Source organism: Tinamus guttatus, unplaced genomic scaffold, assembly GCF_059628265.1.
Source record: "Tinamus guttatus ecotype Peru unplaced genomic scaffold, ASM5962826v1 Tinamus_guttatus_pri_ptg000143l, whole genome shotgun sequence".
Classification (NCBI taxonomy): domain Eukaryota; kingdom Metazoa; phylum Chordata; class Aves; order Tinamiformes; family Tinamidae; genus Tinamus; species Tinamus guttatus.
The window spans coordinates 111,422-131,901 of record NW_028288677.1 but is presented as its reverse complement, the minus strand read 5'-3'; the positions used below and the strand labels follow the sequence as shown (position 1 = coordinate 131,901).

At 53.8% G+C, this 20,480-nt stretch overlaps 1 protein-coding gene across 1 annotated transcript in view; it reads left to right on the top strand.

Moving 5' to 3' along the window:
- Positions 1-1,020: 1,020 nt before the first annotated feature.
- Positions 1,021-20,480, top strand: part of LOC148595171 (protein CEPU-1) — a 122,245-nt gene continuing 102,785 nt past the window's right edge. The window contains exon 1 of the mRNA XM_088522034.1: positions 1,021-1,201. Coding sequence (XP_088378160.1) covers positions 1,126-1,201 — 76 coding nt within the window. The 5' untranslated portion in view covers positions 1,021-1,125. The remainder of the gene's footprint in view (positions 1,202-20,480) is intronic.

Below are 20,480 nucleotides of genomic sequence, written 5' to 3'. Positions count from 1 at the left end.
CTTGCTCGCCCCTTTGCACCCGCTTGCTCACTTCCTGTGCTCTTGCTCGCCCGTTTGCACGCTCACTCCCTGTTTGCTCGCCCATTTGCACACTTACTCGCTTGCTGTACTCTTGCTCACCCATTTGTGCACGCTTGCCGTGCTCTTGCTCGCCGGTTTGCACGCTTGCTCGCCAGTTTGCACCCGCTTGCTCACTTCCCGTGCTCTTGCTCGCCGGTTTGCACGCTTGCTCGCCCCTTTGCACCCACTTGCTCACTTCCCGTGCTCTTCCTCGCCCCTTTGCACGCTTGCTCGCCCCTTTGCACGCTTGCTTGCCTGTTTGCACCTACTTGCTCACTTCCTGTGCTCTTGCTCGCCGGTTTGCACGCTTGCTCGCCCCTTTGCACCCACTTGCTCACTTCCCGTGCTCTTCCTCGCCCCTTTGCACGCTTGCTCGCCCCTTTGCACGCTTGCTCGCCCCTTTGCACCCGCTTGCTCACTTCCTGTGCTCTTGCTCGCCGGTTTGCACGCTTGCTCGCCCCTTTGCACGCTTGCTCGCCCCTTTGCACGCTTGCTCGCCCCTTTGCACACTTGCTCGCCCCTTTGCACACTTGCTCGCCTGTTTGCACCCACTTGCTCACTTCCCGTGCTCTTGCTCACCCCTTTGCACGCTTGCTCGCCCGTTTGCACGCTCACTCGCTCCCCGTTCGCTCGCCCCTTTGCTCGCCGCGCTCTCGCCCGCCCGTGCGCGCGCTCCGCGGCCACGCGGGTCCCGCCGCGCGCGGGGCGGCTCTGGCGGCGCCGCGGAGCCAATGAGCGCCACGCGGGGCCGGGCTGGCGCGCGCGGCCGCCGCCGCGGGCACACGGGCGCCGTGTGCGGGCCGGAGCAGCGGGCACGGCGGCCGCCCGTCCCCTCGCGCCTTGCAGCCCCTTTCAACCCCCTTCCCCTCCCTCCCCCCTCCCCCCCTTTTTTTTTTATTTTTTTATTTCCCTCCCCCACCCCACTTTTTTTTTTTTTTAATATTATTATATATATTTTTCCCCCTCCTCGCTCCGGGAAACGCTGGATTTTAAAGCTCCCCGCGCCGGGCAGTGACACACGGGGGGAAAGGAGGGCAGAGCCGCAGCCCCGCGGTGCCGGTGGCCATGGCCCAGGCTGGTGCGCAGCCCCCCGTCTCGTGGGTCATCTTCGCCGGGATGGCCGCGCTCCTCCTCTCCCAAGGTAGGGACCGGGGCAGCGTCCCGGAGCGGGAGCCCGTTCCGGGCACCGGGATGGGGGGGATGCTCCTGCGGATTGGGGGGCTCCGGTCCATCCGCTCGCGCCGGACCCGCTGGCAAGGTCGTCCCAAGAACTCGGCCGCGGGGGACTCCCTGCATCCGGCTCCCCAGAAGGAGCATTTTTTGGGGGGGAGGATTTAAATAACCCCGGAGCGGGGAGGCAGCGGGAAGGGAGGAGGCAGCGGCCGGCCCCATCTGGCCGCGCGCGCGGCGCCTGTCAGCTCGCGTTAGCCTCCTCGCAGCCATCTGGAGCGGCCGCGGGGGCTCCGGGGGCGCGGAGCGGCGCTCCGCATCCCGCAGCACCGCCTCCCCCCGGCTCCGCATGCGGGATGCGCGGGGATGCGGAGCGCTCCCCGCGGCGGCGGGATGCGGGGATGCGGAGCGGTGCCCTCCGCAGCGGGATGCGGAGCCCCGCCGGCACCGGGATGCGTCCTGCTCCCTCGCCGCAGGGATGCGGAGCGCTCCCGCGGCGCCGGGATGCGGAGCGACCCCCCCATTTCAGGAACGCAGAGCGGTCCCCCGCCCCGGCACCGGGGTGGCGGGTGCGCCATGGTCCCTGTCCCCCTCCTCGGTGCAAACTTCTCTCCGCCGGCGCTGGCGGGAGCTGCTGCTGTGCTGGGGCTGCTTAGCATGCCGGGCGCGTGCCGCTGGAGCGCGCCAGCCCCGCGCTTCCCGGCCTCCGCGTTCCCTCCGCTGGCTCCGGGGGCCCCGCGGCTCCCTCCCGGGGCTGCTTTCCCTCCCCATCGCTTGTTTTCGGGAAAGTTGCTTTTTAATGTGTTTTTTTACTCATTATTGCTCCCCGCGGCACTGGAGCGCTCGGGGTGCATCCCTAGGGAAAAATCCCTTCGGGCCCCCCGTCCTGCAGGGATGCGCGGAGCTCGGCTGCCTTTTCCCACTCGGAGTCACGTCCGCTGGATGGACCCGGCTGGGCACGGCTGAGTCATGGTGGGGTCCCCAGGGCCAAACACGGCCCCGATCGGGGCTCAGCTCCCAAAAGTTTGGGGCTTTCCTGCCCTGGGAGGTGTTGGATGTGCTGGATCATGAGTGTTGCATTCCCAGAGGGAAGGAATCCAGCGGGGTGGCTTCCTTGTGCACCCGTATTGAAAAGATGCATTTAAAAAAAAACTTGGATTTGAGGGCTTTTGAGCAAAAACTTGAGTTTGGGGGAAATCAGTTTGAGTTTGGAGCCATTAGCCGCAGATACCATGTGTAAGTATATATGTATGCACCCCTTGCCAAATGCCAAAGCCGTGTTTCTCCATGGCTTCAGCAGCTCCTCTGCCATGTGCAGCACTTGCGTTGGGTTCCTGTCTTCTGTAACTTGCTGAATATCCATAAAAAAAAACAGATTTATTTGATTTACTGCTTGGAAAATGCCCGAAGCGGGAGCCCTTGGCCATGTGCGCTGGGCCAAGTGTTGGTCGGTTGTCTGAGTTTTGCAGGTTCCGCTCATTTTTTTGGGTTCCTAGTTGTGTCCCAAGGGACGACTTTGTGGCCCCGAGTGTCCCCTAACGTTGGGTTCTCCAAGGGCACCGTCTGCTCTTGGAGAGATCTCGGGATGATGAGTTGCTCCTGCTGGAAGCCAAGGCCGGGGCGATGCTCGGATGCCGCTTCCTCCCGGCAGACGGAGCATGCGGGAATGTTCCTTCGGCTTGGAGAGCAGCCAAGGCTTAGGGGGGCGAGGAGGAGAACAGGGAGGCTACAGTGCGCCGGGACGGCCGCGCGAGCGGGTGACACAGCTGTCATTGTCCTGGCGTTATCACCGCAGCGCATCGCGGCGCCGAGCATCCCGTGCCCGCGGATCCGCCAGCCGTTTTCCCTTTCCTGCCTCCTGCGCCGCTTTGCAGCGCTGGGAAGCAGAGGTGGCGATGCCACCCGTGTCCCTTGCTTGTCCCCACCTGGATTTATTGGGAAGGAGAGCGGGGCCGGTGCGGAATCCGTGCCCGGCGCATCCGAGTGGAAGGGGAGAGACGGTTCTCAACTGCGTGCAAAAGGATTAACCAGGCTAAAAGGTCACAGAAGATTTAGCTGGGCCTTTAGCATCCGTAAGCCAAGAATGATGGGAATTTGATTTACAAATTAGCATAAAGACCTTATTCTAATAAGCGTGCGAGCCGGAATAGGTAGGTGGAATAACGACACGTGTCAACATGGAGCATCCCGCATCCGACAGAAGCGTTAACTCCATGGGGAAAATGCACCCGGGTTGCAGATGCCTGAGCATTTTTGGGAGGATTTTTCCCGTTTGGGATCCGGGGGAAGATACCCAGGAGCGAACATGCACTAATGAAGGCGTGGAAGAAAAATGATGCCTATGGGCAGCTCTCTGCAAACACCCGGATTCATTGTTCCCGGGGGAAAATATTAGCCGGGGCTTCGCGGTGCTTAATAGTTACGGTGCGGGTCGATAAAACGCGATATTCACCTCAACGGCAGAAAATAGCTGTTTAATAGGTAATAACGGTGATAATCGATAGCGACATGATTAGGTAACGCGGTTATGGGAGTGCATCAAAGCCAGGGTTGCCGTGGTGGCTCCAGCGCCGCTTGTTTGAGGAGTGAAACCAGCCTGGGTGCTATCGGCGCCGTCCCCCTTTTCCCAGCAGGAATTCCCATTCCCGGAAACCCAGGCATCCGGCTTCGGAGCATCCCGCTCCTTGGGAAAGCAACTTCTCTCCTATCCCTGGTGTTTTGAGGCACCTCGTGTGCATCTCCCCTGCCTGCTGACGTGCCCACGAGGCGAGCGCGCCCAACTCGTTTATTTTCCTTACTGCTTTAACTTAAAAATATCCATATTTGTGGGTTTTTTTCCCTCCCTATTCCATTTTTTTCCCCTTTGGCGGGGAAAAGAATGGATCGGTTGACAGATCTGGGTCGCGGGGAAGAGCTCGCGCCGGGGGCAGCTCTTCTTGGCCATGTGCATCTCCTCTGCGTTTGGCTTTGCAGCCCTCCAAAGCAGCAGCAAAATTGCTGCTTCGGAGAGGTCCTTTGCAAAAGGTGGCACCTTCCAGCGTGTCCTCGGAGCGGAGCACGCGGAGCCGTTCCGGAGCGGGAAGCTCCAAGGGAAAAGCTGCGGAGGCGGAACGGGGTATTTCTCATTGCAGCAGCCAATGTGACAGAGCAGCCGCAGCTTCCCTGTGGAAACGAGTCCTGGGCAAAAACAGGGTTTGAGTTGAAATATTTTGTTCTGCCTCTGAGCTGGCGGCAGCCTCTGTACCCGGTTGTGAAGTTATTTCAAAGCAAGGAAAGGAACCCGAAGGCTGCATGCGGGCAGTATCAAAAGGGCCTCTCTTGGTACTCTCAGCACTTGTTGCATTTTTCATCGTTGCTCCTCCAATCACATGTTGATTTTTCTGCCCGGATCGGGACGCTGGCTTTGCAGGACACATCATGGGAAGCAGGATGGGCATCATTAGCATTGCAGCTTTGCAATCCCACCCCCTCCTTAACCATTTCCCTATTATAATTATTTATGTATTTTTTAGCGCGTTGGCGCTTCCCGCTGTACGTTTTTGGCTTCGAAACCTCGACGTCGCGTCCGCAGCCGGAGCCCCCAAATAACGCGGTGCCTCCGATGATTCCTCCCGATCCATGTGTTTATGTAAATGGCTGGAAAAGCGCTTCCCAGCTTATTGCGGAAGCTTAAGGGATTCGTACGGAGCCTGTTATTGAAAAATCCGAAAGGGAAAAGCGACTTCTGAGCTGGCGAATTAGCAACTCAATGACTGCTGGTGTCACGCCGGCTCCGGCTGCCTTATGGATGGGAATTCCCCCGGGATTCGAAATCAAACACGTGGCAACAGGTTGGCTGTTTTCTGCGGCGTCCGGGTAATTGCTGGAGCTTTGCCCGTAATCCCAAGGCGGGAACGGGAATTTGGGAACGGAGCCCTTGGGTGCAGCATCCCCCGGGATGCCGGAGCGCCGGGCGTCCCTTCCGTCCCGCCGCGTTCCTGGCATCCCGGCTCCTTTTCCCCCTTCCTTATGCTAATTTCCCACCTGAGCAGCAAGGGCTTTATAAATAGCAAATGTGAAATGAATTTCCTAGCTGCAATCATTATCTCCCTCGACAGCCATTAAACATTTGCGCGAGCGGAGCCAAGTGACAAAAGGGGATTGATTTTTGCAACGCGTTTTTGGGGAGGGGGAAGGAAATCTGTCGACAAGGCTTCTTTTTTATTTCCCTCCCCACCCGGCCATCTGACATCTCAAGGAATTTAACAGCACTTGTTGGGATCAGGGTGGGAAAGGGCCAAGGAAGGGGGAAAAGGAAGAAAAGGGGAGGAGAAAAGGCTGTTTTCTCGCTCCCCAGCCCTGATTGCCCCTAAGCCCTGGCCTAAGGGGATCCATCCACCCCATCCCTCTTGGGATGCACATGGGATGCAGAGCACATGGATGCGGAGGCCGGGAGCCGGCGAGCAGCTGCCGGCCGAGGCGCCGGAGCTGCAAACTTAACTTTGATTTCAATTTTCATATTTGTCAGCAATAATTAGATTCAAGAAATGTTTTTTGCCGCGGTTCTGAAATACTAATAAGTAGGAGCCTTTGTGCTGCGGCTAATGGAGTCTTTTTTTTTTTTTTTTTTTTTTTCCTAGTGGGCTAGAAAAATTCCATTAAAGGGAAAAGTCACACTGTATTACTGAGCTTCAACATGCATCGACTCGGCTGTGGCCGCAATATCTTTGCAGAGAAACCGGCGGTCGTTGCTCTTATCCGCAAGGATGATGGTTGGGAGCAGGAATTTGAGGGATGACAGGGCTAGCTCGGGGTATTCCAGCCTGTTGAGCAAATCAAGTGCTTGTGGAATGAGCAATGGAAGCGGCCCGAGGAATCCTGGCTGTGCAATTCCATTAATGAGGTGGCTTTTAATAGGTGGCTCCTTCCAGGAGCTGCTGGGATGAGGAATGGAGGTATCGGCCGCAATTGCGTTGTGGCTAATAGGATATGGAGAAAACGGTGTGGAGAACCTGCTGTTTTAGCACTGTTTGCTAATCGAACCAAAAATAACACCTTGCTGATGTCTGAGCCAAAACAGCAAAGTTTTCATGTCCACTCACGTCCAGAGGATTTTGCTTTGGACTTGGATGGGTGGGAATTTCTCCAGGGCTTCTTGCAATAGCTACGGAGCGGCTGCAGGAGAAGAGGTAGCGCTTCCATAACGCCTATGGAATTGGGAATAACGCACGTGAAGGCGGAGGGAACATTAGCCTGGTTTAAAATCTCGGCAGCTCCTGATGATTGCAGCCATTTCTTTGCTAATGGGCTGGGAATTCACACAAGTTTGTGGCACTTTTTTTGCTTGTGCCTGCTCATTGCTGCAGGCTGGGTGCTTATTTTCTCTTTTCCCTCCTCCTGCCTATTTGTATGCAAGCTCTGACCCTTCTTTGGTAGCAGGCTGGAGAGTAAATATAAAAGGGGGGGAAGGAAAAGGAGGAAAAAAGAAAAAGCCAAGGCGCATTTCAGCTCCAATCCCCGAGGAAACAGATGTGATTGTCTTACAGAAATGGCTCCAATAAGGCCAGAGAGGAATATTGCTTTTATAGCTTTTGGGATATAAAACATTTAGAAAATGTGGTTGACTGGCAGGGCCTAATGTATCATTTACCCGTTTTCCGCTCTCTTTTTCCCATTATCCAGCCCGGCGCGGAAGCGTGTCCCGTCCACGTGTGCTGGAGCCCACGTGCTGCCCCGCGTCCCCTCGCACGTCCCCACGTGCCCGCGCGCGTCGCTGCCGGCCCCTTGTCCCCCCGTCCGTGTCATGGATTTATCATCATCCCGCTAAGCGCTAAAACTCCTGTGGCTATTTATAATTAATGCTCAGAAACCTGCCAATCCATTTAATGACACTGGGAGGTCGCGGCCTCCCTTATAGCTCCCCATTAATCATCATTAGAACAGTTCTGGGTTTTTTACATTCTTTTTAAATGTTAATTCACCTTTAGAGTGCTCCTTTCGGCGGTGGCTGTCGCGGGAGGCTCCGCGGTGACTCCAGAGGGTCCCGGGAACGTGTCCGGGTGACAGGCGCAGTGGGACGATGGCCCTCGATGATGATGTCCCTCGGATGCCTCCCGCTGGCAGGAACGAGGCTCCTTCCCTTGCGTATCCCATGGGAAGCTCCCGTGCACGGAGGCCGCCGCTGGTCTCCCAACCCCGTTGGCCTCCGCTCCTTTGGGGAGGTCCGGCCTTCGCGGGAGCGCGGCCCGGCCCCGTTTTCCTGAGTAAATACGCCGGCAGCATTTGGCTTAATGAACTGTGGCTTTTAATAAATGGCTCTTATCTCGCTGAAGTGCTGCTAAATTGTCAGGATTTAAAATTAGCCCTAATAGATTTGCGGGCGATGTTTTATTCACTGGCTAGTGGGAAGGAGACGGAGAGGGGAGAAGCGGAGGAGGCTCCACCCCACCTGCCCTGAATTATACACGAGTTGTTTATTTGTTTGGGCCGAAGGGGAAATGTTGCGGATTAACGGGCGATGCCTCAACACCCGCCTTAATGAGAATTGAGAGACCTCTCCTGAACTGGCGGTCTCCAATTAATCACTCGGTGGCCCCTCTGCTTTGCTGTCCCCGCAGTAGGTTTGTCATGTTGGCGGTTGGGTCCGGTGCCCGGGAGGGACAGATGGTTTTGGTGGCTGGTAGGACGGCTTCTTGGAGGTCAACTTCTTGGTGATGCTCAAGTAGAGCCCAATGGGCAACCAAAGGGCTGTTCGGGGAGCAGAATGAGCCAAGCAAGCTGGGTATGGAGCCTTCCTCATACAAACGGTCCAAAGAAGCAACCAAAATGCCTGGGTGAGAAGGTAGACAAGTTGGTTTGGGTCCTTCGGAGATGCTCCATGAGCTTGGTGAGCTCCTTGTGTGCCTCTCTGTCCTAGTCCCCCTCCTTGGCGATGAGGAGCCAGCCAGGATCCTTTGGGCAATTTGGAGACACACGGAGAGCAGCGTTTTCTAATAGAGTAGTGGGATCTGCTTGGGATGAAAGGTGCCAGGGAAATGTCAATCACTACCATTATCCTAACAAACTGCTGTACCTGTGGAGATAATAATAATATTTAGCAATTAGAGAGCACCTAACAAGCTCAAACAGCACAGACGGCAGCTAATTAAATCTCCCCAAACTTCCTTTGGGTGGGTGTTCTCCGAAGAGCAGAGGCTTCTCAGCAAAGCCGAATGTGCTGGAAAGCCTTGGTGGGGGCGAGATGAAACTGAGGTGCCAAGGACGGTCTGAGCTGCAAGATCCTGCAGGATCTGCAGGATCCATGGGGATCCCGCAGGATTCCCGGCCCGTCGCTCGGGACGCGCTCCGGCAGCCGCTCCGCTCTGCCCGTGACTTTGCGAAGGTCACCGCGTGCGTCTGAAGTGGGGCTGATAGCAGCAGTGCATGATGCACAGTGTCAGCCATAAAGGAAATATTGTATATAAAAGATAAGTTTTTGCCTTTCTTGTGGCAGGGGAACAAGGCGCCGGGTTCATTTAGCATTCATAAAGTCTTGCTTTGGAAACGCCTTTAAGTACTGCTGAGGGAGACTTGAAGGAGTGTGTTTGAGAGTCAAATGCACATCTCCTTGGGCTCTCCTTTCATCTGCTTTAAAAAACACAATCTTTTTTTTTAATCTTTTCCTTTTTTTTTTTTCTCCCCTCTGTAAAAATACTAATCTCCTCCAACAGCAGCAGACACCCAGGGTGCAGGCGCGCGGCAATTAGTTTGGCGAGCAGAAGAAGCGAGGAGAGGAGGGAAGGGAGGCTCAGCCAAGCACCGGGAGGACGGGAAAACACAGCCTGCTAATTAGGAGCAAGCTCAACACGGAGCAGGGGGAAGCGGCTGCTCCGCACGAGTCGCCGCTCCGGGATGCTGGAGCGACCCGAAGCACCTAGCAGAGCTTTGGGATCTTGCTCTGGATCCCAAAGGTTGTGTCCGATGGGCAGAGGTTCAGCCCAGGCCTTTCTTTTTGGCTGAAACTTTTTGCATCCTTGAAATTGCTACGCTCTTCGCTTGAGGGAAAGGGATTTATTGCAGCAAAATATGTTGTCTGGTGGCTTTTTTATGAAAACAGAACATGTCACGGCCCCTGTTTCCTGGAGCCAAAGGATGTGGCTGGATTTCAAAAAGAAAAGGGCTGGATGATTTCATTATTGCTAACAACTGTTCCCACGAAGATAAGGATGGTCTAATCGCCTTCCTTGCTCACAAGTACCAAGGGAACCAAGAGGGAATGTTTCCTTTTGATATATTTTTTTTTCCTATTGTTTTCAGTGTTTTGGCCTTGTTGGGTAAGGAGCATTGCCAGAGGCAGGCTGCAAGGCTAAGTGGTCTTGAGGGGAGTCAAGGGAGCAACCCGTGGGGATCCACTACTGCATAGATCAGGGATGCTCCGCAGCCTTCATCCAACCCAGTGCCTCCGTTTATTCCATGGCCCGCGTTCAGAAGGGACCTGAGGCAGCTGATCCAAAGCTTCGTGTTGCAGGAAGGACCTCTCTAGGCTTTGCTTTGCCTTGTAGCAAGAGTGAATATTATCATCTCAGCCTTTAACGAGTAGAGGACGGACTATTTTTTGCATCCACTTATCTGTCTCCGCAGCCCCGATTCTGCTCCCGCGCCGCAGGATGCAAATAGAGCCATTGAAATGGGGGAAAATAGAGCATTGCAAAATCATTGCAAGCCAACGGGATGAAGTCGTACCGTCTTCCTCCTCGACCTCCCCCTGCCTGCGTGCCCTTAGCATTTAGGCCCTCTGTAGAGACACTAATTGACCCGTCCCGCTAACGCGGTCGGCGAGGAGATGTCATCTACTTAACAAAGCGCCGCTCTGCCACCCGGAGCAGAGGGTCACTGCTTCGTGTCCCGCTAGCGACCACCCAAAGAGAGAAGATGGCTTATAATTACATTCATAATTGGAAGTGATTAATGGTAGCAAAAGAACTTCGAGCGATTTCTTGTAATTAAATACTAATTTTAATTCCTTTGCAGTGCTGAGCACCATGTTTGCTTTGCTGGTGATATTTACGGCTCTGCCTTAGCATGTATTTTTAAGATCCTAAAACGTGCTAGGTAATTAGGGCTTTTCGTAAGCGGGTAAACACAAGTAAATATAAATTAATTTGTTTATTTTGTGTCTGTAATTAGTAATTATTATTCGGTATTTTTTGAGGAACTCTGTTCTGGCTTTGAATGCAAGCAAGGAAATCTTTGTTACAAAGTCTAAGTCGCTGCTCCAGCTTGTGTTCCCAAAAAAACACCCGGGAAAAGGATGTGCAATGGCTCGGGCATGGGGAGGGCATCATGGATGAGCTCCGAGGGTGCCAGCAGCCAAGTCCTTGGGAGTGCTCGCTTGGAAAGGAAGGAATGGTCCATGCTTGGCAGATACTGGAGGGCTGTTGCTGGGTCTTAAGAACAGACATGTGTCAAAGTCAGCCGTTTCCACCAGGTTTTTGCTGTCTCCAAGTGACACCTTTCAAACTCAGTGGCCTTCCTGGACCAGGACGGCGTTGCCCATGAAGGAGCCAAGTGTGGGATTCTACTCGCAAAATGGGATCCTCCTCACTTAGTAACATGCGCTTGATGGAAATCACGTCTTTTCCTCACCAGTTCCTTGATTCCTTGCTAATGCTTTTCATTCCTTCTTGCTGCTTGAGAGAACTGATCGGCTGATTAAATTAAGACAGACACAAAAGCAGCTGGCCTGCCAAAGCTTGGGTTTTTATTAAAAATAATATTGTTTACGGAGTTGCCTCCTTTTATGGCGCATATAAAACAGCGCGTTCCACCCGAGCAGCCGGCAGGCTCGCTGCAATTTACCCGGGAAGAGATGGAAAAACATTAAACCTTGTCTTGATGGGGAGTGGAGAGGGCATGGAGGAGAGGGAGGTAGGGGATAAGAGACAGTGCGCGTCTGCGAGAGCAAATGAGAGCGAAGGAGAAGTGAGGAAGAAAGCCCCGGGAATGGAGCAGAAAGGAAGGACAGGTCCCCATTCCCTGCCTCCCCTTTTCCCCTCGCATGCATGAGCTGAAAATGAAGCGAGAGCGTGGAAAAGAGGAGATAAACTAGGCCAAGGAGCCTCACTTGGGGAGCCAGCCTCCACCGGAGCGGGTAGAGCGCTGCTCGTCCTCCTTGCAATATCCACATCGGTGCTGCTGGAAGAGCTCCCGCGCTCTCCGGGTTGCTTGGTGGCCGTCCGGAGAGCGAGGTCCTGCAGGATGGGGACCGCGTGCCCTTCCCTTGTTGGCCAAGGCGCGCCGGCGCGTTGCGTTGGGCGGCGCGTTGCGTTGAACGGCGCGTTGCGTTGGGCGGCGCGTTGCGTTGGGCGGTGCGTTGCGTTGAGCGCGGCGGCGCCTTGTCCTTCGCCGTCTTTGCTCGCTCCGTGCTTCCCGCGCCCGTCTTCCCTTTGCTTGTTTGTTCCTCGGTTTGATTCGGTTCCAAATAATTAATTGTCAAAAGGCATGGCTAATGGTTTGAATGGAGGATGGAGGGGCGCTTTAATTAACTTGTGAAAGGATTATACACTTATGTTCTCCGTCTCTCTGACCCCAGCCAAAGCAACAGGGCTTGAGCATCCCCGTGTTTCAAGGGAGCCAAGCGTGCCGGCCGGGGGGATCTGCTCCCAGCCCTTCCGAGTGCCCTGTTAGCCTGTTGGATAGGCCTGAGCCACGTTTTGGGGCTAATGTTCATTAAGTTTGGATTGGACCTGAGCTAAATTCAGGTTTTGCCCCTCTTACTAAGATGGTTAATGGACACACGAGCTTCTAAAGTGATCAGGAGTAGAGAGACCATCTGGTTTCTGCTATAAATCCAGCAAAACCCAGTCCCGGAGTCTGGTGGGGAATGAATCAAGTCGAGCACCCTCAGAGAACTGAAACTAGAAAGCATCCTCCAAAAGTTCCACTTTTGAGGGCTCTGCGAGGTCTGTATGAGAAAGAAGAAACCCGAATCCAGCAACTTTGGAGGTTCTGCAGATCCGTGGCCTCTTCTCCATGATGTTCTGCTAAAGGGATGGTGCCAGCTTGTCCAGCGACCCTAGGAGTATCCCCGTCCTCCATCCGTCCCCTGGGCGAGCGGCGTATTGAGGCTCTGGGCAAAGGCAATATGAGGTATTTGGGGCCATTCTGGGTCAAATTGCTTTTCAAATGGGTCAAAAAGCAGCCCACAAATAACTTCAACAGGGGGTTGGCGCTGAGATTATCTCACTGAGTCACTGGGCAATTTCCTGTCCCTCCCCGTGCCGAGCAGAGAACAACACTCCAGGTGGGAGCCTAAGCGTTTCTGCTCAAAACAAGGCTGATTGGGCTGGTTCTCTCATGGAAAATGTATGAGAAGAAATGAATTTCCATGCTGTATTTTGGATCAAAAGCCATTTTTTTTTACTCTAAACAAGGCCCTTTTGGCCGTCCTTCAATAGAGGTGTCTGCCCCTGGAATCCTGCTCGCTTATCAATCCCTCGGCAAGCTGCTCTGTTTGATTGTTAATCTGTCTTATTATGTTTTTAAATGCACTTTAATATTTTAGTTTTAGTGGCTTTTTTAAGGCCAAACTCCAGCTTCTGAAGTGCATACCTTTCTTTTACTTCAATGGAAGCTGTTCACATTTATCCCAAGGCATAACATGGTCCTTACACTGTTTGAAATTAGATGCACTGATTAGAGCATCTCTCAACCGCTCCTGCAGTTCTGCACCTCAAAGGACAGCTCCGAGAAGAGGCTTGGAAGTTGGAGCTAGGAGTATTTATGTGCTCAGCATGTGATTTCTTGGGACTCTGATGCTTGTTGAGTGTCTCTTCAAGTTCCCTGCAAGTGGGAGATGTCTGCTCGTAGGTTGTAAGGTGCCCCGTTGACACGATGGTGTTGATGGGTGTCAAGGTCTGGGTGGTAAGTCATGGAACAGGCTGGTGAACACTAGGCATCCTAAATGTGCAAGGTAAATGGCAGTACCACGAGGTGTCTAGAGGTGCAGGGAGTGCTTGGAAGTTCTGGCCATGATGTGTTTTGCTCTTAGAAAAGCCTTGTCTCCTGCACACCCTTTCCCTCCTTGCCAGGATCTGTGGATCCTGGCAGAATCCTGAGAGAGGGGGACAAATGAAAAATGGGACAAGGTGGCCTGAGGTTCTTAGCAAAACCAACCTTATTACATAGAATTTCAGTAACTCTATATACAAATATCTTGTGGAAGGGAGTTAGAGCTGGAGGTGGGCAAAGTAGAGAGAGATGACGGTGTAACTCTATCCAGCGAAGCAGCCCGTCCCTGGAAATAGGACATGAATAAGTAATCTGGATAAATAATGGAGCTGTCTGAACTGTAACAATAAAGAATAAAAGTGCTGAGTGCGACTTGCCACCGTGATTGGTGGGGTCACCGTGTCTGGCCGCCGGAGCCCTCGCTCCCACGGGTGAGCGGGTGCTCGCAGACGTGTCTCGTCGGCATCCTTGAGGTGACTTGCACGGCGGTTGCTTGCCAGGAGGAGAAGATGGTTCATGGTCTGCTCCTTCGCTGCTGCGATGTCTTTGTGGAGCCTGAACGCTCGTTGCATCCTTGTGTGGATGCTGGAGGAGCTGACTTTCATCTTCCCCAAGAGCCGCGCGTGTCCCGTGCCAATGTCATTGCCATTCCCCCGTTACCGTGTTGAACTCAACCTTTGGCTTCCTTCAAAGCGTGGCGCCCAGATGGGGATGGAGTATTGCAGCCAAGGCCTGAATTACACCAAGCAGAGCAAAATAATTCTCTTTTGTCCTTCTTAAGACACTCGTGTTAACGTAGACCATAATAAGATTTGCCATCTTTTGTAGCCGGGTCGATTCCTTTTCAGTTTGTGGTCTGGCCTAACCCCCGGCTCCTGCTCTGCATGCCGTTGCCTAGGCACTCGCCCTCATTTTTATCCATGCATTTGATTTCACCTTCCTAACTATATCACGTTGCGCTTGTCCATATTGGATTTCATATTGCTCGCTTCGGAGGCGATTTGAAATTCCGGTCTTATCCGCGGAGCGCTCGCAGCCCCTCTCCTCCGAGCTCGGCATCCTCCGCAAATTTTAATAAGCGCTTCCGCGCGGCGCTAAATGCAAATCCCGGACGGAGCGGGGCTCAGGACAGACCCCCGAGGAATCCCACTTGAAGCTGCCCTCCTCGCTTGATCGTAAATAGTAGATAACAGCTCTTGGAGAGCCCTTCGTCAACAGGCTGTTATCCCTTCTCCCCTCTGCTCCGGCTCCGTGGCGATTATCCGGGCAGCGTCTCCTCGGCGGGTGCCACGCGGGACCGCGTCGGAGGCCTTATTAAAGTCAAGGTGTTTCGTGTCGACAGCTTTTCCCTTACCCACCGAGTTCGGTTATTCTGTCAAGGAGGAAATTAGGTTGGTTTGACATGATCTGTTCTTGACAAACTCATGTTGGTGGTGGTAGTGTGAGGTTTTTTTTTTTTTTTTCCTCACTTTATTAAATTCTTGGGACTTACAAGCTGTGATTGTTTCATCGTTTGTTTTAGTGTCTCTCCAGTGATTGAAGTTGGGCTGATTGCCTACAGTTCCCAGCTTGCTTTTTTTTTCTTTTTTTTCCTTAGAAATGAAGATTTCTTGCCCTTTCCCCGGCCTCTGTGAGCTCTCCAAGAGAGGCACTGGTGGCTCGGGGATGATTCTGCCTGTTTTTTTGAGTGCTCAAGGGTGAACTTCAGCAGTTCTCTGCTGACTCCTTTTCTTTCTTCTTTTTTCCTTTCAACTCTCCTGCCTCACTGCTCCAGTGTGAACACCCATCTCCCTCTTAATGCACGGTCTGGAGCTATCTGCTTGTAATTTACCTTCTTAAATACACATATAATCAAACACAGCATTGAAGAATCCTCCTCTTCTGCTTGGTAACGGAGCTAACCTTCCTTTTCCTCTTTCTTTGAACATACCCAAGAGCCGTTTTGTTCTCGTTTTGTGTCCCTTGGTAATTGAAACTTGTTTTGCATGTTGGTGCTGCTGACTTTACCCCTTGGTGCTGTTGCAGTTCTGTTATCCTCATCCCTAGTCAGGAATCCTTGTTGCTGTATTTATTATTTATTTATTTATGCATCGTTCCTTATTTTGGGGTCACTGAACGGGCTCCCGGTTCAGCCAGCTCTCCCCTTCTGCATCCCTTATGGGCTGTAATTTGGCACATAGGCTCTTTCCGCACAGAGATTTTTGCTCAATAAAGCCAAAGACTGAGCAGTTTGCTCTCGCTCTTAGGTTCTGAAATATGCATTTAATTTAGGCTTAATGAGGGTATTATTGTGTCTAAAATGAAATGCCTTTTGAGGGCTTTTCCCAGACAGCGCGTCCGTGGGATGAGGACCGTTGCGGCAAGTTAAGCCGGGATGCATGGAAAGGGATGCGGAGGGACCTCTGGCTATCCTAGCAATGGCTTTTGATGGAAGGGCCATCCATTCCCTCCAGCTGGGCGGTGGGAGCAGCGGGGACGAGCTCAAAGCCACCGTGCAAATAAACCCTAACAGCTTTCCTCTTGCATTAGCGTATTCGGGGGGCCCGTTTGACTGGCGTGATGATGATAAATGCAAAACGCTCTGCACCATTAGGCCGGGCGCTAATGCGGAGTGGGAAGAATTTCTGCTCGTTTAGAGAAAAGGGAAGGGGAACGTGCCGGGGCTGCACGGTGGCACCGAGTGCCGCAGGGATGCTCCGGGCCTCCGGCCGCGACCCCTTCCCACCGAACCGATCCTCCGAAGGGCCCGGATTGCAGCGCCGTGCTCTGAATTAAAAGCAGCTCGGGGGAGGCGAGGAGCAATAAGGCGGGAGGCTGCAAGGACCCTCGGAAGCCGATGGGCAGCCCAAAGTCTTCGCTGGGCTTTAAAGCCGCGGAGCAAATTGAGTTCAGGGGGTCACTGTTACTCCCAGCTGCCGCGACAGCAATCCCTAATGCGCCGCGTGCCAGCTTGCTCCAAAGCCCCGGCTCCTTTTTTATGAGCTGCTGTCACTCTATTATCTGCCTCTGAGTTGCTCTTTAGCTCTTTTAACCTCGCGAGGAGGGAGGGAAAGGGAACCTTGAAAGGAGGGGAAAAAAACAGAAGGGAACAAAATGGGATGCGAGCGGCGCCGCAGAGCAGCTTTTCGTGCCCTTAGGGGCTCGGCGGAGTCGGGCTGGGAAAAGGGCAGGTTTGGAAGGGTCCTGGGGGCACCCCGGTGCTGGGCACCCCCTCATCTGCGCGTGCCCGTGGCACCGGGCAGGGTTTTTTTTTTGCCAGGCGGCATCTCCTGCATGCTAAATAGTGCCTCTGCCTGCAGCATCCTGCAGCATCCGCACGGCTCTGCTGCAGAGCGGCGGGGAGCCGGCATGGAGCGGCGGGACGGAGCCCTTCCCGGCGGGATGCGCTCCATGGGATGCGCTGGGGGGGCTCGTGCTGCAGCGTGTGCGCTCCAGGGCTCCGCAGCCCCGCGGGCTGCATCCGTGCGCTGCATCCTTTGCAAAGAGGGCAGCGATCCGCCGCGTTGGTGACGTGGTGGCCTTGCCCGGCGGCCACTGGTGCCACCCGGCCGCAGCGCGGGAGGAAGCTTTGAGAAATACAACCGTGCTGTTTCCGCAGTGCTCCATGTTATAGGACACTCAGAGGAAAAGCAGAGCAAATACGGGGGCACAGAAACTGCAAAACCTTTTTTTTTTTAGATTCATTCCTAACCAAGAAAACCCCATAAAAACATTTTGTTGGGGGCGAGAAGAAAGGACGTTTCCAATGGGACTAGCGTAGAGCACGATGGTGTTAGAAACTTCCACTAGCTCCAGTAATGAGATTAAGGGAGCTGCCAGATGAAACCATCTGCCTAATCTTTTACCCAGAGCCGCTCTGTTCCCAGCTCCCATCCAAGGATGGGAGCGAAGCCACGTTGGGCCGTGAGCCGGCCGAGCAAAAGCCACCCCGGTCCTGCCGCCCGGAGCGCTCCGGGAGGCAAAAAAAGAGGGAAAAAAATGGAAAAAGGCACTCGTAAAAAAGACAGTTTGACATTTTCTTGACTGTTTTGAAATTTTCCTAGCACAACAAGCTGTTTATCCGCCACTCGGGCTCTTATTGAATTAAAGTGCGGAGGGGGTGTTAGGAGGAAATCAATCGGTGCTCCATATGTTGCTTCGGTAGGGAAGGCGGCTCCGCGCGCGCTGCGGAATACGGAGGGAAGGTGGGGGAAGGAGAGATAAATCCATCAGCTAACAAGATAAGTGCCTTGTTCCTCCATCTGTTACTGCTGTGTCCTTATCTGGGATTGCAGCGTGGCAGCGGCGATGCATCTTGTGTCAGGTATTATATTCCAAATTCATACGAATGAATTTTCACGCTTGCACCAAGCCGCGGGTGCTGCCGGGCTCTGCATTCCCCGCGCTGGCGGTTTCGGTGCCCAGATGGTTGCAGCGCGTTGGTTTTGTTTGGAGGAGTAACCATGGTTTGCTCTAGTTTAGCCTCTTGCTCTAGCCCGGGCGTCTGGGTAGCTCCAAAACACGATCCAGCTTGTCCTTGGGTAGGAACCCTTAGAGACATCAACCTTTCCTGCTGATGGAAGGAGCCCTGTTTCTCCATTGGCTGTGGCCAAGTTTGGGGAGCAGAGTTTAGATGGGACAAGTCCCTGCCTCTGGGTGTTAGTTTAGCCTCACGTGTCCGACCTCCTCATGACGTTCCCCATGGCAGAGCTCCAGATGTGCTTGGCCATGAAAGAACCAAATTTCTCGATGGTATCTGTGTTTAGGCTCTAATTGGCTTTGGACCGACATCAAGATCTCTGTTGGGTTCAATAGCTCCACGCACAGCTGGAGAGCTCTGGAAGTCTAGTCTCAAGGCTAATCCAAAGCTGTCCTCTCCAAGCTCTCGTAATCGATGGTATGAGCAAAAGCTGCCAAGAAATCTTCTGGAGAGACTTCAGAACTCTGGTTACCCCATGGACAAATTGGTCCCAAACGGTTGGTCATCACAACTGCTCTGGGCTGTAGAGCTTTCTGCATCTCAAAGGGGTGGATGAACATCTGGATGGGACCCCAAGGGCCTTGTAAAGTCCGTGTGTTACCGCAGTCCAATGTGGCTGGGGTAGAAAGTAAATTCAGGCTTCGTGTTTGCGTTTTGAATTTTTGGATGCGCATTTTTGGATGTTCTCCGTCATTCTGGTGACACTGTGGTGATGCAGACGGTTCAGATGGGGAATAGGAAAGCGTCCAAGTCCTCTCTAGCTGGCCGTACGTGACTGATCCTTTCTGCACCTGCAACTTCTTGGTTGCCCTCTAGGACTTTCCAAAATTAAGTCCACCTGGCCTTTTTTCCTAGGAAACTTCTCGGAGAGGCCAGTTTCCAAAGGGGCTTGGCTTGGAGGTCGCTTTTCCAAAGGAACTGGTGGGGAACGGTCATCCCTATGCTCCCCATCCATCCAGGTGGACCTTGGATGCAGAGGGATGCAGCGAGGGTGTGAACACCCGACCGGGTGTGCGGAAGCGCTCCTATCCTTACCCACCTCCTTCCTTGTTCCGGAATAAAGATGCTATTTTTATTTTCCCTTCTGTTGGGCCCCGGTGGGCTTAACCCGTCTCTTCAGAGGCCCCCAAATCCCAGCTTTAATTTCAATTAAGAGCGCTCTTTTTTTTCTTTTTCCTCCGCCGTAGCCCAGGCTGGGGCTTGGGATCCCTTCCTAATCCCTATATTAGCACTGATTCATCTCCTCGACGAGCATCCTCATCCGCGGCCCTTCGGGAAAGGAGGGGAGGGATCTTTCGGGAGGATAAATACCATTTGTTTGTGTTTGTATTAGCTTCCACGCCGCATCCTGATTACACCCCGCGTTTTGACACAACAATTATTATTAATTTCCCGGCGCCTGCGTTTGGATCCTCGCCGACACAAAGGGAAGATGACGGATAATGTCAGGCTTGGTAATTAGGTGGGGGAAGGAGAAGGAAAGGGGGGTTAGATGGGATATTATTAGGTTGCAAAGTGAAGGTTCCCATCCTTCCCGTGCCTCTGTGTTATCCAGCCATCCTGCTTAGATGCCCTGGTTGGTTCCCTCCGCGTGTGGGAGAAGCTTTGAGCTCAAGCTGAGAAAATAATAAATAAACCAAAGGCACTAACGGTGGTTCAGTGAGCATCGATTTCCAGCGTTGCTCGTGCAACACGGAGGGAAGAGGAGGAGCGCGCGGGTCTCCGTCTTCGGGGAAGCAACGCCGTCTCCGTTATAATTCCGTGCCAGTCGGATGGTTTGGTGGAATATGCCCGGAGGCAAGTGCCCGTTGCCATTTGATGTCCCCATCCATCCAGAAGAGCCGTGGTCACGGTCCGGCGGTGCGGGAGGATGCTGAGCCTCGCGCTCTGGGAGGCCCTTTCGTAGCCATTTGCACATTGAGATCACCTTGTCCGACTCCTGCCAGGCTTTGCAAAACGCCCTCTCTTGCTTTGGATGTTTCCACAATTTTGGTTGCCCATCAAGCTGAGCGCTTCCTTGCTCTAGGTCTGCGCGAGGCAGCGGGAGGGTGGAAGAAAGCAGGGCGAGAGGGACTTTGGTACCCTCTTCTCTCGGGAGAAGTGTTTTATCTCTAAATGTACGTAATTGATGCCCAAATATTCCGGTGATGAGTGCCTCAGAAATGCATCTGCAGTAATAATCTCCTATCCGTTTGTTAGGGCTCCGAGGAAATCTAATGATACCGATGCTTTCCCTAATAGAGCTCCTTTCATCCCAGGATAAAATGCAAGGAGTCGGAGACGGAGAAGACCCATTTGAGGGTCGCGCGGTTCATCTCCCTCCCCGCGCGAGGCCCCGGGTAGTTTATAGGCATTAAATAATTAAAGAGCGGTCACGGTCAGGCAGGCAGCTAGGTGGGGAAGGGAGGAAGCGGCAGCTGGCGGCGGCACGGCCGAGTTCCCTGGATGCAGCCGGCGCCGCTCGCTCCGGCAGCGAAGGGCACCGCGGTCGGCGCGTTGGCTCCGCTCGGCGGTGCCGGCTCCGCTCCGGGCTCCGGCAGCGACGGGATGGGAATTCGGTGGATGCGGAGGCTCGCGGTGCCGGGCTGCATGCTAATGGAGCGCCGGGAGCAGGGCAGGGAGAAGGGAAGGAGCCAGGCTGCAGTTCCTGGCTCCCCGCGCTTGATTTATGACCGGGTTTGCTGATGAACGCGCGAGAAGCGCTCTGGGTGATAAAGCAGCGAGCTGCCCGTAATTAAAGCAACGGCTTTGGGGTTTTTTTAAGCAGCGCTCGTGCGTGGCGTCTCCATGGGGGCAAATTCCTTGTCTCCTTTCCCCCCGCCAA